This window comes from Rhodamnia argentea, chromosome 1 (assembly GCF_020921035.1).
Source record: "Rhodamnia argentea isolate NSW1041297 chromosome 1, ASM2092103v1, whole genome shotgun sequence".
Classification (NCBI taxonomy): domain Eukaryota; kingdom Viridiplantae; phylum Streptophyta; class Magnoliopsida; order Myrtales; family Myrtaceae; genus Rhodamnia; species Rhodamnia argentea.
In genome coordinates this window covers 18,228,445-18,247,136 of record NC_063150.1, presented here as the reverse complement: position 1 = coordinate 18,247,136, position 18,692 = coordinate 18,228,445, and the positions used below count along the sequence as shown (strand labels likewise).

General features: G+C 38.2%; 1 protein-coding gene and 1 long non-coding RNA gene across 5 annotated transcripts in view; one reads left to right on the top strand and one right to left on the bottom strand.

Annotated features, from left to right (window-relative positions):
* The window catches only part of LOC115729006 (DNA mismatch repair protein MSH1, mitochondrial), a 26,461-nt gene extending 12,923 nt beyond the window's left edge, over positions 1-13,538 (top strand). For all 4 annotated transcript variants that reach the window (XM_048276016.1, XM_030659423.2, XM_048276022.1 and 1 more), the window contains 9 exons: positions 215-282; positions 924-1,097; positions 3,161-3,367; positions 9,358-9,614; positions 9,692-9,835; positions 10,328-10,385; positions 10,933-11,232; positions 11,753-12,478; positions 13,100-13,538. In XM_048276016.1, the coding sequence (XP_048131973.1) occupies positions 215-282; positions 924-1,097; positions 3,161-3,367; positions 9,358-9,614; positions 9,692-9,835; positions 10,328-10,385; positions 10,933-11,232; positions 11,753-12,478; positions 13,100-13,327 (2,162 nt within the window). In that variant the 3' untranslated portion in view covers positions 13,328-13,538. The remainder of the gene's footprint in view (positions 1-214; positions 283-923; positions 1,098-3,160; positions 3,368-9,357; positions 9,615-9,691; positions 9,836-10,327; positions 10,386-10,932; positions 11,233-11,752; positions 12,479-13,099) is intronic.
* Positions 1-18,692, bottom strand: part of LOC125314234 — a 27,266-nt gene extending 8,574 nt beyond the window's left edge. Inside the window, exon 1 of the long non-coding RNA XR_007197799.1 lies at positions 17,453-18,692. This is a non-coding gene — a long non-coding RNA (uncharacterized LOC125314234). The remainder of the gene's footprint in view (positions 1-17,452) is intronic.

Sequence of the window (18,692 nt, the reverse complement as noted above, 5' to 3'; positions counted from 1 at the left end):
TGGTAAGAACGTTTGTCCTGTACTATCATAGATCTTTGCCATCTTGTAACAATTCTGTTCTCAGGGTGATTATTAATGAGGAATGTGGAGACAAGCTTTCTTCCTATATGCCCTTGCATTTTTCAACATTTACTAGCATTGCTATAGTAACCCTTTCTTTGTGTTGTTGTATAAGATTCTATGCTAAGTCCTGCTCTTTCTACTGTTTGGGCAGCTACTTGCAAACTTATGAACGAGATAAATTGCTCGATTCCTGACTTTACTTGCATCTCATCTGCAAAGGTTGATTCTAATTTATCAGGCTTTTTAGTGAAATTAGTTTGGCAATATGTCTTTAGTCATCTCCTATTCAACAAAGTTCCTTGTGCTTATTGAAACTTTGCATGCATTAAATGAACTTTTCATCCCCATCTTTCTCACAATAACTATTCATACAAGGTTACTAGATTCTGGTTTATTTGTCTGACAGAATACAGCTGGTATGTTCATGATTTTCATTTCTGCTTTCATCGGTCTGAGTGTTGGAGTTCATCCTTGCATATAATATGTTGCACTTCAAGTTCCTTCTTCTCTGATTGAGGTTTGCTAATCCTGCGTGTTTTACTGGTGTATTTCTAATCAAGCATCATTATTACTGAGGTTGCTGTGGTCATGCTTTACGCTGATGTGCAGCTAAAGCGGTATTTAGTTATATACTTGTTTTAGGTGGGCGGAGGAGGATTTGGAGCATGTAAGCATTATTTTGTAGACATGTGTTGCTTGAGAACATTTATTTTATTTTATTTTAAGTAGTTGCAAGTTGCAATTTCAATTTTGTATAATTCAAATTAATTACTTGATATGTTTGTTTATATAGCTCACATATCTGCCATTCTGGGCTAGGCCTAGAGGACCTAATGAAAATTTTCTTCATTGTTATGCAGCTTGTGAAGCTGCTTGAGCTGAGGGAGGCCAATCATATTGAGTTTTGTAGAATTAAACATGTTCTGGATGAAGTACTGCACATGTACAGAAATTGTGAGCTCAGAGAAATTCTAAAGCTATTAATGGATCCAACATGGGTCGCAACAGGGTTAAAAGTTGACTTTCAGACATTAGTGAGTTCTATGAAGCTCTCCATCTGTGGATATTCATGTCTCCTCATCTGGATGACGATATTATTGGACGAAACTTGGTGTTCCTGACTCATTTGAATACACGCAAATAAACATAGGTTGTGGGTGATCTGAGGCTTTCGTATGTAGACATCCTGCACCTTGTATGGGAATAAACCAATGCATTTTCCTTTGTATTCAATATCAATGTCACGCCAAATTATTCCGTTAACCCTTTAAGAGGTCCAATCTCAAACTAATGAGAAAGCTTTAAAATGGTAGCTCTTTCTTATTCAGGAGTTCTAGAAGCTTGGTTTAATGATTCTTTGATGAGACATTTCATCCCTATATAGGAGCAGAGTCCCTCTAGCTGGTATTTTTCCTGGAAGAGGAGGATGAAAAATGAAACAGAGAAGAAAGTGAAGTCCATTTATATGGTCGTTCTCTGCCTTCTGTGCCTCAGAGTAGTCTTAGGTTCTAATTTATCATTTTGTTGTTAATGATTCTTAGGTTCTAATTATGACATGGATACACTTTTTAGCTCTTTTGGAGGATAAGGAAAAGACATGGCTATTTTCGAACTGTGTTTGTGATGAAAGACCTTATGAACCTACTAGATCTTAACTTGGATCCTTCTCGATAAAGTCTAGGACCATTGTGATCTTATAGATCTTGCTCAAATTGTAGCCTTTAGATTTCTATTTCCTTACACATTGCATAATTTGAATGAAGACTAAAATCCATTCACCGAACGATCTGTAGAACCATTTATTTCAGCAGTCAAAGGGCATACTCATTTCTCTACGGAAGCTCGAGCCTAGCAAAGTATTTTCTAATCCACACCTGGTATATTAACTGTTTTCAGCTTGGTTAAGCAAAACTTTATGGCATCCTTTGTATCTGCTGCAAGAATTTTGTGTCTCAAAATCTCCAGCTGTTTAATCAGTAATTGTGGAAAAAGAGTCGGGATTGGACAGTTAAGAGGTGCTTTTTTGCCGGTCCCCCAGCATTGCTTTATCTTTGTGTTTCGCTGCTCATACATGGGCTTTGCTTTTTGACAGGAGAGAGAACTTTATGTTTTTCTAAAGATAGTCTCTATCCTTGGGGGTATCCACAAGTTTTTCCTTTTTTAATCCGGCGACCCCTGGGCGATCTACTTGCTCTTCTTTGTATGCTCTTGGTTGGTTAATTCACCATCACTGGTGTCACATCACTTAAAACTTTAACATGTTTCTCCCTTAGGTGATTATTTTGCATTTTCCCACTCTAACCTTTTTCCTCTTTGTTGTCCCACTAATGAATGATCAATTGATTAGATGTTTTGGTTTTCTTATCCAGGTCTTACTGAAACTTTCCGTCTTTAATTGTTTGAATGAACTCTGCTACTCTTATGTGCACTTTGGCTTCTGAGCTATTTATGTTATATGTCCTTTTTAAACTGTTTCGTCTTGTTTGCTTTTTGCGCTTTTTTTTTTATTTTTATTTTTCTGTCATTGTTAATTGTTTTTCTTGTCTGGACTCATTTTAAGCTTTCACTTGACCTTTCTATGGCCTTAGTCTGGGCTACTGACTATCAAATCGAGACCCTTTAACTCAAGAAGGTTGCGATTTGCTCTTTGCTTCACCAATTATGTGGCTATCACATTTTTCTGTTTCCTTGCAAAGTCAAATAATTGATCAAGTGGTGCTGCAAACTTATTCAAGACATGTGAAATGTTCTTTCTTGTGAAATTCATGATATGTTAAGTTTTCCCCTTCCATGGAAAGTTTGAAGATCATTAGACGATGCTTACATTGTTGTACTTTTATCTCTAAATCAAACAAAGGTAAGACTTCACATATGAAAGTTAAGCCTTTTATGGCCATATTTCGTTCCAGCAGACAATTATGAAGTCTTAAGATATACAACGAGCAATACTCAAGGGTTAAAGTGCAGTTTATGACTGAATTATTCATGCAGCTGATCTCAAACTTGTTTCGTTTTCTTATTCCTGTTCATAATAAGCTGGAAGTTACAAAAGTTGCATGTTGGTTATTTAGGCATTAATTGGCTTGCTGTTTTGCAGGTTTCTGAATGTGAATGGGCATCAAGTAAAATTGGTGGCATGATCTCTCTGGATGGTGAAAGTGATCAAAAGATTAGTTGCTGTTCCTTTGTTCCGTCTGAATTTTTTGAGGACATGGAGTCTTCATGGAAAGGGCGCATCAAAATGATACATGTAGAAGAAGCTTTTGCAGAGGTTGAACGGGCAGCAGGGGCCTTGTCAATAGCTGTAAGCATTTAGGCTATATTTGCATGACATACACATAAGTTGCTTCCTCTATGTGGACAGGCTACTCAACATTGGTGTGGTAATTTGGTCCTTGATGATGTGATTTTGGTCAGATAAAAGTTCTTTGATTTGAAGTTCGGTTTTCAGTAGGTGGAAACCAATTCTTTCAATGCAGTCACATGCTCTTTGTTATGCAGCTTTGACTAGACGACTACGCAGGCAATGTTTGATTGTGAGTTTAGCTGTACCTGTTCTAGCATTTAGCTTTTTGACAACAGTGCATTACTAGAACTGCAACTTCAAAGTGGGGGTGCGTGTGTCTTATGCAAACTCCAGCCATAACCAATCCTCATCCATTTTGAAGAAAAGAATATGTAATTTTCTTATATGATTGAGTAATGACAAGGTGATTATATAGAGGAATAGAAGACCTAAATTAGGTAAGAAGCCTATTTTAGGTATAGATCCTAATTAGCCCCTAATCTATGTCATTAGCTAATTTACAACTAACAAAATCAAATCACATAGTATCACATAATCTTCCTAATAATTAGGGAGAGATTATAGGAGATTTTCTAACACTCCCCCTCAACCTAGTGAGTGAATATTTTCCATGCCCAACTTGCTGATATTCTCCTGAAATCTTGACACTGGTAGGCCTTTGGTCAGTACATCTGCTAGCTGATCTTTGCTAGGAGTGTAGGGAGTATTGATCAAGCCAGATTCAAGCTTCTCCTTTATAAAATGTCTGTCTACCTCAATATGCTTGGTTTGGTCATGCTGAATCGGATTATGAGCAATGTTGATTGCTGATTTATTATCACAATAGAGTCTCATAGTTCCTTCGTGTTCCACTTTGAGGTCTTCAATGACAATCTTGAGCCACAAAAGTTCACATATCTCATTCACCATTGCCCTGAATTCAGCTTCAGCACTAGATTTAGCAACCACATTTTGTTTTTTACTCCTCCAAGTGACAAGATTTCCCCCTAGAAAAGTGCAATAACCAGATGTGGACCTTCCATCTGTTGGTGGCCCAGCATAATTTGCATCGGTATAGTCTTCAAGATTCAGCTTGTCACCCTTAAACAAAATACCATTTCTAGGAGTAGCTTTGAGGTAGTGAAGAATTCGGTAGATAGCTTGCATATGTTCTTCTTTAGGATCATGCATGAACTGACTTACAACTCCCACAACATAGGCTATGTCTCGCCTAGCATGAGATAGATAAATAAGCCTTCCTACTAACCTTTGATATCTCCCTTTCTCAACTATGCCAATCTCTCCTTGTCCATCCATTTTATGGTTTGCATCAATAGGAGTGCACACCTCCTTGCTATTGAGACATCCTATTTCCTTGATAAGATCGAGTACATACTTCCTTTGGGATATAAAAATACCTTTCCTAGAGTAGGCCACCTTGATACCAAGGAAGTATCTCAACTTTCCTAGGTCTTTGATCTCGAACTGTTGAGCAAGACTACTCTACAAGACTTTTGTTCAACTTCATCATTACCAGTCACAACTATATCATCTACATACACAAGTAGAGCTGTGACTAGACCTTCATTTGAATGTTTGATGAACAGGCTGTGATCCCCTCTATTTTGCTTGTAACCCATATCAAGCATTGCCTTCGTGAACCTTCCAAAGCAAGCTCTTGGAGACTGTTTGAGACCATATGGAGCCTTTTTAAGCTGACACACTCGATTGTTTCCTAAGTCCTTGTTAAAACCTGGTGGAGGCTCCATAAAGACTTCCTCCTCCAAATCTCCATGTAAAAACGCGTTCTTCACATCAAATTGCTGCAAAGACCAACCAAAATCAGTTGCAAGAGAAAGTAGCACCCGTATTTTGTTCATCTTTGCTACGGGTGCATAGGTCTCTTGATAATCCACCCCATAGGTTTGAGTGTACCCCTTTGCGACCTGCCTTGTTTTATACCTCTCCAAGGTCCCATCAGCTTTGTACTTAAGAATATAAACCCATTTACATCCCACTGGTTACTTGCCTTTGGGTAAAGTCATAGCTTCCCATGTATCATTCTTCTTCAATGCATTCATTTCCTCCATCATAGCTTGTATCCAATTCCTATCCTCAAAAGCTTCATGTACCGAGTTAGGAATAGTAATTGAATCAAGAGCAGTAATAAAGGCTTTGTGTTGAGTAGATAGTCTTTAGTATGACACAAATTGGGAGATAGGATGTTGGGTACATTTCTTGGTAGCTTTTCTCAAGGCAATAGGTAAATCCAAATCACTTGACTCTGGTCCATTAGAATAAGGGTGAGTGATTTCATTACCCGATAACGGTTTGGATAACAGGACTTGATCCCGTTCCGGATTGAACTTCATCCTTCTCGAGTAAACTTGCGGTTTGGTTGGTTCATTCTTAGGAGGACTAAATGATGATGATGAACTAGGCGAGAGAACTTGACGGGGAGTAGGATCGGACGGGGGATTCGATGGACTCGATGAAGAACTAGGTGGACTAAGAGGGCTAGGACTAGACGGAGATAGAGAAGGAGACGAAGTTGGACCGGACGACATATTAGGTAGTGGAGGCGGTGATTCAAACCCACTATCTTCATTAGGAGTCCCCCCCTGAAGATAGTGGTAGGAAGGAAAAAACGTCTGGTTTTCATTAAAAGTGACATCCATAGAGATAAAAACTTGATGTGTTAAAGGGTCATAGCATTTATAACCTTTTTGAGTATTTAGAGTACCCAATAAAGACACACTTTAGAGCACGGGGGTTAAGTTTGTTTCGGTTGTGATTATGAATATGCACAAATGCAGCATAGCCAAAGTCCCGAGGGGAAAGGTGATATTTATGGGAAACATCGGGATAAAAGGCAAGTAGGAGTCAGAACGGACTTTTATTTCCCGAGGTTTTGGAAGGAACCCGATTAATAAGATATGTTGAAGTTAAAATAGCTTCCCTCCAAAAATGCTTTGGAACCGACATTTGAAAGAGGAGAGCCCGAGTAACATTTAGGAGGTGCCTATTTTTCCTTTCGACAACTTCATTTTGTTGAGGGATATCAACACAGGAAGGCTCATGAATAAGTTTGGAAAAAAATGATCAAGATACTGATTGAAATATTCCTTTCCATTATCAAACCTAAGTCCCCTAATTGACATCCCAAATTGATTAACTATCATTTTATGAAAGTTTTGGAATATATACTGAACATTAGATTTGGCTTTCATAAGATATCGCCATGTAGTACGAACTACAGTCATCGATAAACGAGACAAACCATCTAGCTCCCGTAGAATTAGCAATTCTAGACGGACCCCACATATCAGTATGGATAAGAGAGAATGGTGTTAAAACTCTAGCATTATTATTCAAAGGAAATAAAACACGATGATGTTTTGCAAGTTCACAAACTTCATAATGAAGATTTTCAGCAGCAACATCTTTAAAAATGGAAGGAAACATAGTCCTAAGAAGACTAAACGGTGGATGTCCTAGCCGAAAATGGTGAAGCCAAATCCGAGATGAGTGGATAGGATTACAAGAGTTGTAAGAAGTACTATAACCCACAAGAGACTAACTAGTTCTGCTCAAATCCTCAAGGTAGTAGAGCCCATTCCATTCCTTAGCAAATCCAATCGTCCTCCCTGTTTTTAGGTCCTGCAAAATACAATGGTCAATAGAGAAAAGCATCTTACTGTTCAGATCCTTGGTAAGTTGATTAATGGAAAGGAGATTGGTGGACAGCTTAGGAATATGAAGGACATTGTCAAGTTTAAGTGACATATTGAATTATGATTCCTTGGCCAACTATGGTAACAGGAGATCCATTTGCTATGGTAATATTCCTATTTCCTGGTTATGGTTTGTAAGTTTCGAATTTAGTGGGATCATGTGTCATATGGTTGGTTGCTCCTAAATCAAGAATACATGAATTAGGGTAGTGAGAAGCTGTTGAGTTTTCGAAAATTAGACATGTACCTGACTGGACCAATGAACACATTTCAAAAGACTTAGATAGGGAGTCAAGGAGAGCCCTGATTTTACCAACTTCTTCTCTGTTAAATATCTCCTCACTGATAGGTTTGTATTAATCCATAGGGGTAGCTGCACCTTCACTGGTCATGCGAGCTTGTGGCTGTCTTTTAGCTCTGCTAAGCACCTGCGTTCTTCCATGAAGCTTGAAGCAATTTTCTCTTGTATGGCGAGGTTCTTTGCAGAAACTGCACCATAAACCTTCACTGCCCGTTGTCTTAATCGGATCCGGTCTCCTGTTTTTCTCAGGATTTGTTTCCTTCTTAATTGCTTTCATGGCAGATCCTTTGGTGTGTTGGTCTTCAAGCATTACAGTCTGTCGGTTTTCTTCTCCTCTTACAATAGAAAAAACTTCATTCAAGGATGGCAGCCGCTTCTTTTTGAGAATCTGAGCTCAAATCTGATCATAGTTTGCATTTAGACCTGCCAAAAACTCAAAAATCCTATCTCTCTCCATATGGTTTCAGAGAGTATTAGTGTCTTCAGTACACCTCATCTGTATATTCAGATTGTGATCTATTTCAAGCCAGAGACCTCTCATGAGATTGTAGTATTCTGTAACAGAACGATTACCTTGTTTTGTTGTTGAAGCCTTCGTCTTGAGTTCATATATTACTGCTGCATCTTGAACATTTGAACAAGACTGACAAACAGCCTCCCATATATCCTTGGCAGTAGGGAGAAACATGTAGTTTTTGCTGATTTCAGGTTGCATTGAGCTCCACAACCATGACATAATTGAGGAATCTTCTTCGTCCCATGTTTGAAACTTGGGATCACTTTGTCCTAGATCAGTGCTTTCTAGATGACTGAGTTTCCCTTTTCCTTTAAGAAATGTCCTCACAATTTGTGGCCACTGAAGATAATTTTTTCCATCCATTCGGTATTCCTTCATGGTGAAAGGAAAGATTGTAGCAGGAGACTAAGAAGTGGTCGAGTAACAAGGGTCGTTATCACACAACTGAAGGCCAGCAATAAGGCTGGTTAAGTCAGCAATAAGGCTGAAAAAAAGAGGAATGCAATGAAGCAGCGGTAGTGGGGAAAAAAAAAACAGAAACAGAATTCAGATCAGAAAGCTAGGCTTTGATACCATGAAGAAAAGAATCTGTATTTTTCTTATATGATTGAGTAATTACAAGGTCAATATATAGAGGAATAGAAGACCTAAATTAGGTAAGAAACCTATTTTAGGTATAGATCCTAATTAGCTCCTAATCTCTATCATTAGCTAATTTACAGCTAACAAAATCAAATCACATAATATCACATAATCTTCCTAATAATTAGGGAGAGATTATAGGAGAATTTCCAACACATTTGTTCGATTTTGTTTTTGCAAATTGAAAACAAGTGAACACCTGAGATGTTGAACTTATCTTAAACTATACCAGAATATATTTTGTCTTCCTTCAACTCAACTGCTTCTTAGAAATGAGCACGCTCCGTTCCTTTTTCTGGGAATGGGAAGGGTACAGGCAAAGGGACGATCTGTTTGACCTCTCCAGCTGACCCCTTTGTTATTGTGACTGGAGGCACCTTTGTGTGATATAGCCTTCGCTTAGTGTTGCCTTGAAAGCCACATTAACCTCAGCTTTGTGGTGGTAGCTGGTCAACCTATCTATCCCAGACCAAGTTCTGAATCTTTGAGAAGGCATATCAAACTAGGGAGTGAAGCAGGGAGCAGTTGTGGCCCTACTATAGACAGAGTTGGATGTCATAGTCACTAATTTATCAGAGTAGAGTGGATAGCCTTGATAAGTGGGCCCATTAGTACCAAAAGGGGTCAATCTAATTCTAATTGAGGCAAACCTAATTTTGATACTAGCAGTGAGATCATTAGAACCTCATTAACCTTCAAGTGTGATTAATGTAATTTGCCCTTCTTCGTGACCCGCCACTTGCTTTCCAGAACTTTTGCTGACTTCTTTTAGCTTTTTCACTATTAAATATTCAGATGTGTAAGATGATTGCAGATTGAAGAAGAATTTGTCCCAATCACTTCACGAATAAAGTCTATGATGGCTCCATTTGGGGGTCCAAGGGGAGAGATTTCATATTCTCGAGAACATGAAGCAGTTTGGTTTAAGGGAAAACGATTTGCACCAACAGTTTGGGCTGGTACTCCAGGGGAAGATCAAATCAAGCAGCTTAAGCCTGCGGTAGATTCAAAAGGTAGAAAGGTTGGGGAGGAATGGTTTACTACATTGAAGGTGGAGCAGGCCTTGGCTAGGTAGGTGTTCCTTTTTTGTGTTTTTTTTTTTTTAGACCTTTGTAGCCGCTAACACATTCAAACGGTTTCTTCTTCAGGTATCATGAGGCTGGTGACAAGGCTAAAGCAAGGGTTTTGGAATTATTGCGGGGACTCTCTGCTGAGCTGCAGATAAAGACAAATGTCCTTGTCTTTGCTTCCACATTGCTTGTTATTGTGAAAGCATTGTTTGCTCACGTGAGGTTGGAATGAATATCTATATGAGATCTCTAACTAAGTTTCTCTACAAGGCTTGTATCCTCAATAATATGTGATGAGAGATTCATAGCACTTCTGCATAAAGGGTTAAAGACAGACAATAGCTCTTTCTTTTGTCCCTCCATTTCTCTATAGAGAAGAATAAAGGAAAAGCAGACTGTCTTGTCAATGAACTTACTTCACTATTTTGAGCTACAAATATTTCCTATGAGGGTGCCACTGCCCTGTCGATTGGTCTTAAGGTTGAAAATTTCTTGCAGACTGAAACATGGCAATCCTCTCAAGTCAATTGACCAGAAAGCGACCACATAAAATCATTTTTTTCCTTGTTAAATCTTTCTTTTCCTTAATTTCTCTCTTAGTCTGACAGATATCTGAACTAATATTTATAACTTGGCTAATGCTTTGCCATTTAAGAGTTAATAAAATTACTCTGCTGCATACTGATTTGGCTCGTGACAATTCTTGTATTTCAGTGAAGGGAGGAGGAGGAAATGGGTTTTCCCCACCCTTGCCGGGTTCTGTACATCTAAGGTAACTCCCGAAGTCAGTCTGCAATCTACATTCATTGAGATTTGAGTTGGCTCGCTTGGCTGTGAGGTTGAACTTGGAGCATGGCGTGTCTTTATGTTCAGTGACTCATTTGTACTGGTTTCAGAGTGTTTCGGAAATTTCTTGAAAAACATTACTAAGGGAAGAAAATGAATTTCGATTGCTAGCTTTATTATTTTTGGGTACTTGATACCGCTGAATTGGGTCAAATTTCACCGTATGTGTCTTGCCTTTTTTACTTTCCTCTTTAAATGACCCAATCAAACTAAGTACTTCTTTGTCATAACCTCACTTGTTGGATTGATCGAATTGTAAAGACATGGATTTTGTTTTCTTTCTCAACTTCATGGAAACGAGAAATTTGTTGTTTACTTTTTTTTTTTCCCTCAATGATGTCACCTGTAATCATTTAGCTCTTCTTACTGGCTTGTTTTTGTCAAGTAAAGCCCTAATAGAGGCCCTGTGCATTATTTTCGTTGCTTTCCCTGATTCCTAAGTGTTGAATCATATTTACATTTGTTGAATGCAGGATGTGGAAGTTTCAGATGGGTCAAATAGGCTGAAGATAGTTGGCCTGTCACCTTATTGGTTTGATGTAGCGCAAGGCAGTGCAGTACACAATACAGTTGATATGCAGTCATTTTTTCTCTTGACAGGACCTAATGGTGGTGGTAAATCAAGTTTGCTGCGATCAATATGTGCAGCTGCTCTACTTGGAATTTGTGGACTGATGGTCCCAGCAGAGTCAGCTCTTATTCCACATTTTGATTCTATTATGCTTCATATGAAATCTTATGATAGCCCCGCTGATGGAAAAAGCTCGTTTCAGGTACCAACTTCTTGGGCTTACCCTTCTCTATCTGTCTCTCTCTCTCTCTCGTGATGGTTAAAGAACAATTCTTTTGTGCTCACCACATGCCTGTTTGTCAATTTGACAATACCTAATCATTCTTTAGTATGATATTTATTGTTCTGTAGTGCATTCGTGTGTTCATTTTGGTGCCAGGGATTTTTCAGAACTTTGTTCTTTTAAGGAGGAATTTTTTATAACTTACGGAAAAACCATATATTTTAATGTGAAAGGTGCTCTAATTGGATGGTTGATAGTACAAGAACAATTAATCCCATATTGATTTTACCAGTGGTGATGAAGGTGCTCTTGAATATGGATAGGAATTTGGCAATCAGTCAGTTGACAAAAGAACAATTGAGAAGTGCCTCGTCTGGCCAAATAAAAACGATAAAAACCAAAAATACTGATCTATTGTTAGGTTGGGGACTACCATGTGCTTGTTTGATGATCCTGACAAATAGCGTTTGTGCACTTGTATCTTTATGTATTGTCTTAGGTGGAGATGTCCGAGATGCGATCTATTGTTACCAGAGCAACTTCTAAAAGCCTTGTGCTTGTGGATGAAATATGTCGAGGGACAGAAACATTGAAAGGGACTTGTATTGCCGGCAGTATTGTTGAAACTCTTGATAGAATTGGTTGTCTTGGTATTATATCCACTCATTTGCATGGAATTTTTAGTTTGCCTTTGAATACGAAGAACACTGTGCACAAAGCCATGGGTACCACATTTGTCGATGGGCAGACAAAGCCAACTTGGAAATTGATAGATGGAATTTGTCAAGAAAGCCTAGCATTTGAGACGGCTAAGAAAGAAGGAATTCCTGAAACAATAATACAAAGAGCGGAAGATCTCTATATGCAACATAAGAAAGAAGCATTTTGTGGGATGGATGGCTTCAAAGGAAATAATTTGTCTGCACTAGTTGTCAAGGGTTCTGATAAGGCCCATCCTCAGTTAAGTCGCATTGGAGCAGACACCCTCCATCATGAGATTGAATCAACGAAGCAAACGGAAGCCCTGCAGCAAGATGTCAAGAAAGCGGTTATGACAACACTTAAAAAGAAGTTGATGGAGCTCCAAATGCTGAAGAACCCACTGGAAGTTCCTGAACTACACTGTGTGTCCGTGGCTGCTAGGGAACAACCACCTCCATCCGCAATAGGCGCTTCTGTTGTCTATGTCATGTTTAGACCCAACTATAGAATATATGTCGGAGAGGTACTTTGCTTGCAGCACCAATCTAATAAATAACTATAAAGTTCGATTAATCTAATAGATGTCAAATAGGTGCATTTAGGAATGTTCTGAATTTGTCCATATAAAATATTGCCTTTAGTGACCAAAAAGGGCATGACAGTAAAATTACCGACCCTCTTACAGCTATCTTCTGACATCGCCCGTTTTCAGCTGGCGGTTACCTTTATTTTGCCTTCTCCATTTCTCCATTTCCACCTGTAGTTAGGTTCTGTTATTGTGTGGAAGGACTCTGAATTTATTACGCTTACTACTGTGTTGCAACTTTTTTTTTTTTTTTTTGGTGACTCACATACAAAATCAACATAGCGAGTGCTCCGAGGAGTCCAGTCACCTTTTTATCTAAGAATTTTTTCTTTCTGATGAATTATGAAATTTTCTTTCCATTTGACATAAAGTATACTGTGTTTGCCTGGTAGGCTATGATTACTTGTCAATATTTCAGGTTTTCTACAAGAGTATAATGGGGATGGGCATGTCATATTGTGTCTTACGCACCCCAACTGTTCACGATTATAGTCTCATGATTTTCCCTACGACAGTTTTGTTAATCTTAACTTAATGACATGTGTTCTTTTTGCCTAGACGGATGATCTCGAGGGCAGGATACGTGCACATCGGTCCAAGGATGGAATGCAGAATGCGTCTTTCATTTATTTCGTAGTTCCTGGGAAGAGCATAGCTTGCCAACTGGAAACTCTTCTTATAAACCAGCTTCCGAATCAAGGATTTCGCTTGACTAATGTGGCTGACGGCAGGCATCGGAATTTTGGCTCCGCCACTCTCCACGCAGGAAATATTGTAGTCTTCTAGTGGCTATGTTGCCTGTTGACGTAATTGTGCAGGATTCATTTCTGTGCAAGTATCCATTGCAGTGGCTGCAACAATTTTGTTTTTGATATTAGTTGCTCCACTGATCTGTGTAAGTTGATTAGCCTGCTGAACAGGGAGCGGAATGTCCGTGCATTCGTATTTCAATTGAGAAGACACTCAGGTTAATTTTCTATACTGTTCATTTGTCTATTGAAGTTTTTTTTTCCCCATTTTTTGAGCTTCCATTTCTTCATGCGAATGTTTTACTTTTTATTTGTTCTCATCCGTTTGGCAGCAATAGTAGCATCCCATGCCAAGCAGTCAATTGCTTCCATTGCAATTGGCTGCTCTTTATAAAATTTATGTTACCTTTGAGGCTACACTGCCGTTTAAGAAGAGGGACTAGTGCTCTTTTCGTTCACTATCATTAGGGTTCGAAATTATGATGAGCTTTGTTTTCTTGGAGCAAATCTCATGCTTGTGTTGGCACATGAAAAAGATTCTTAGTTCGTTTCTTTTCGACATCACATTGTAATTGATTTAAGTTATTTATATATGGTTGTTTCCAGGTTGTCAACTGTTTCAGTAATATACAAATGATTAGTTATGTAGCTTACTTACTTATGAAACTAACAATTTTTAAACAAAATTACCAACTTCCATTTTGAGTCCGCTTATCGTTTCAAAAGATCTAAATGATTCTATGTTTTACCAACATTTGTTTGAGAGCTTATCAGGGACAAATTTTACGTTTTTCAAGATGACTACCTATTTGTGGAACGTAAGTTACAACTTTTACAGGGTGCTTGAATCAATTAAAATGTAATTAACAATCGAAGCAGTTGATAATCAGAAAAATCAAGTAAAGGTTGGTTAGTGACTCAAATTAAAATCGGTAACTTTGTATAAGAAATAGTAACTTTAATATGTTGGTACTTGATACATTTTGTGAATAGTTGGTAACACCAAAGAATCAAACAATGCGAAGTACTTTTGTTAAAGTGTTAGTAAGTTAAAAACGAACAAGAAGCCAAGAAGTTGCCCAACAAACTTTTGTGACCAGCTCTTTCAAAATTTTAGTACCACGGAAAATGATAGCGAATTTACAAATCGAGCTGACGAAAACTTCCTACCAACTGGAGTTGAAGAAAACTTCCTTTAACCAGCCTTTTGATGGCCGAATTACAAGTCTGTACAAAATACTCATCTATATTTAGCTAATTTGCATGCGGTGATGTCTAAAACTAATAAATCCACCAAATAGAGGGTGGTTGGAAAAAATATTGTCTTTTCATAATATTCTCAATGCAAGTGAACATGTCCAACAAGTAATATAATGATGAAAAAAGATATCGTCCCACGGAAATTGATGATTAATAAATCGATTAAACATTAAAAATGGACTAATTCTAAAATTTATCTAACAGACCAATATAGAATCGAGAACAAATTAAAAGTGACAATCTTAGAAGCAAAAGTTAGGGACTAGATGCAGTTAGTCAATCAAATAAACAAGTAAAATTTGAATAAATAGAAGGAAATCCAAATATTTTCTCACAAATATCGCATTATTTGTTAGCTTAAAATAGGCAAAATAACTCTATTTTTATAGACTTATCATTGACCACTAACAAGATGCACGTGATTGCAAAAGTCTAAAACTTTGTTTACTATGTTATCGTAAATATTGATATAAATGAGAATTTTCAACGACAAACGATACGCAAAAAGTTATAGGAAAATAAATTGTGTCTGCATTTTCGTATATATTTGATTGGAAGGACCAATTTGAACCAAAATATAAAATTTAGGAATTCAATTGAACAAATCAAAAGGTGACGGATCTAATGGGAACTTTACAAAAATTGAGGAACTAAATGAAATAAGATAGTTGTGACATATCCTCTCTACCGTGGCCTCCCTCCCTATATCTCCAGTCTCTTTTCTCTCCTCTCGCTAGCCCACCAGCAAACCTCGACGCCGTCGTCGGACCTTTTCCGGTCTCTACTTCTGCTCGTGCTTGCGCCGCCCAGCCGGCAGCAACCCAGGTCTATCTCTTTAATTTCTATTTTAGCTCACGGATTCCGAGTCTCCACGAATCTCTACGTTGGCCACAAGCTCGCCGAGTCGCTGTCAAAATTAAGGTATGTGATAGCCATGGTCGCTTTGATTATGCACTCAAGTTCAGTAATTGATTTTACAGTGACAAAAATGAGTAAAAGAGATAAGATTATATTTGCCTAAATGCAATAGGAAATGTGTTTTACACATGCACAATACGTCTTATAGAGCACCTACGGGCGATATTGTTTTCTAGTAGCTGCAAAAATGACAGCTGGGGTTTTCTATCTTCCCGGTTTCTAATTACTTATTTACAAAAATTGGATGTGAAGAGCTCATTTTGTCTCTATTTCAACCACCTTGCTTTTGCATATGAACAATGAACCAAACCCAATAATTACGATTTTGGGACCTTTATGCGTGGATCATCATTTTGTCTTGAGGTGAACAGTAAATATAATAGTTACTTATATTGTAATAAAAATTTTGGCCTTTATGCGTGGATCACCATTTTGCATAATAATTATTACTATTACAAAAGTAGAGATCAATCACCAAATCTCCACCGCCAAAAGAAGAAAGAAAAAGGAAAAAGAGGTGAAACTCTCGTCGATTTTTTATGGCCAATATCGTCCGGCGACATTGGTATTTTCTGTGCAAGATGCGGGCCTTTCGGGAATGGGAAAGTATTTGCAGGTCAAAGTCAAAACCTTTGACCAGGATTGCCATGTGCATTTTCTGTGCTGAACGAAGCTCGATTTTTCAGCTCAAAGCTACTAATCGAGTGCCTCTCCTCTTTTTCCGAGAGGTTACTTTTTCATTTCAACTGCATTAGGATTACAACATATGCACACAGAATTTATAATTTCTTAAAATATTTATAAAATAAAGTTTACGCCAAGCACAAAATTAATACAAATACAAAAAGATTTAAGACTGAATTGACAAAAAAAAAATATTTAGAACTAAATTGGCACCATTACAATTAATTTAAGAATTTCTTGGTAATTTTCCTTTTATATTTAGTAGATCTCGATTAGAGGATAGCAATACAACAATGTCGAGATTGGTTGAGTAATCTAAGAAATCTACAACAATTTACGCCATGTTCTTTTTTTATATTTATATTTTTTATTTTTGGTTAGAATGCCTTGTTATGTTTAGTAATGAGATTATTTGATCTAACAAGTGGACCCGTGGTCAAAGGCAAACGTGACAATAATATCGGGCATGAGCCATATCAAGACAAGTTGATCCAAAGCTTTCATAAATAAAGAAAAAGTCAAACATTACATGTTATTCGAAAACTCAACTACGAGAATACTCTTTGATAGAAAAAGTGTGAAAAAATCAATTGTAATAGCGATAAATTAAAATGCCGAAAATTTCGAGAAGACGTTTGTATTTCGACAAATCATAACAAAAAAGTTGAAATCAATGTCGAATGATACGAGTTTAATATTCATGTATTTCAATACAAGCTTGTATTGCTAGATTTGGGCGCCCATAACAATACTTCTCGAGCAGAAATCCATTTGTAAGGCAGCTTTTAGAGCAGAAATCCATTTAGTTATGTAACTTCATTTTTTTACATTTAGAGCATTTTTTACCCTAAAAGTAGTTTTAGAACCACTTGAAGAAGTAATAAAAAATAATATTAATAATTCCTTCTTTTCAAAAGTAAAAAAATTAATTTCTAATTAGAAGTTAATTTTAAGAGCATAAATGTTGTCATTCACGCAATCTATTTCATCAAGAACTCTGCTAACAGAGCTGGGATTTGTAACAAAATTGAAAAACAGATTAACCAGAAAAAGGAGAAAAAACCCCAGAATTAAGAGCTTATTTTTGTCTCTGTTTCAACCACCTTGCTTTTGCTTATGAACAATGAAGCAAACCCAGAATTGCGATTTATGCATTGATTATCATTTTGTCTTGATCACAATATATTTTACAAAAGTACAGACCAATCACCCAATCTCTACCGCCAAAAGAAAAAGGAAAACAAAAAGAAGAAGAGGTGAAACTCTCTGTGGATTTTGATGGCCAATATCGTCGGACGACATTGGTATTCCCCTGCAACTGGACTGGAGGGTTGGGGACTGATTGGTTTCCTTTAGTCGTCCGAACAATTTTGAGTCAGCGTAATAAGTGTGCAACGCCCTTGATTTTTTCCCAATCGGCACCGTCTTCTCTTTGGCACCTCTCTTCCAGAACTGGACACTCACGAATTCTTAATCTCTTCAAGGAGGTGAGGTTCTGCATCCCATCAGGCATACACTCTATACCTGGGCAGCGAATAATTTCAAGATCTTGGAGCAAAGAGAAATCACCTATCCATTCCGGCAAGCTCGTTAGATTCCGACACGAATCAATCGAGAGAGACTGCAGAGTGGTGACATGTTGAATGCCCCTGGGTAACGCCACCAATTTCGGAAGTCCTTGGATTTCAAGAGAACGGAGGTTCGCGAGGGATCGCCACTGGGTACCATGCTCATCATCGTGGCTCGACAAATCGAGCTCTTCACAATGGGCAATAGTGAGGTGCTGGAGCGAGGACAGGTACTGCATGCCACTAGAGAGACTCCTTAGTGCGGAACAACCGGAGATGCTCATGGACTCGAGATTACGGAGGACTGGAAGTAGAGTCTCGAGCATCGAGTGATCCAAAGCCAAAAATATGATCCAAATATAATTTCTTTAATTTAGAGAGGGGGATGGAGGTGGATACTAGTGCTGCTTCTGAAGAATAATTTGGAACGGCCTCCACTTGATGTTCCAATACTTTCGAGCTCGATCCAAATAATTCCAAGTCTATCACTGATGGCAAGAGTGGCAAGGAATTCAGGTTGTCACAATTCCATATTTGCACGTGCAAAAGTTTTGGGAATGACGATTGGGAATCGTACCGCCCATGATTCTGTTCTTCTCCCACTAGTAGCCTCTTTCCCCAACACCCTTTCAATTTGCCACAAATCCCGAGGCGCAGTGTCTCTAGAGATGGAAAGAAGGGGCACGCGGTATTGGATTGTTGTGGGTCCCTTATCTCTTGAACGAACTCCAACTCAACCAAGAGAAAGAGATACAAATCCCTTAGGGAAGGGAGCTCACTCAAGGGTGGCAAGTACTTCCATCTGCTACAATTGCAGAGTGTGAGCCTAACGAGACACCTGATGGAGGAAAGCCAGCTTGGTGGACTCCTCCTCATACAACCGTCTATGGACAAATGTGTCAGATTTTGGTGCGGCCTGAGGTTCTCCCACACGACCAATTCATCGCTCTCGCTTTTGTCATCTTGCTCCAC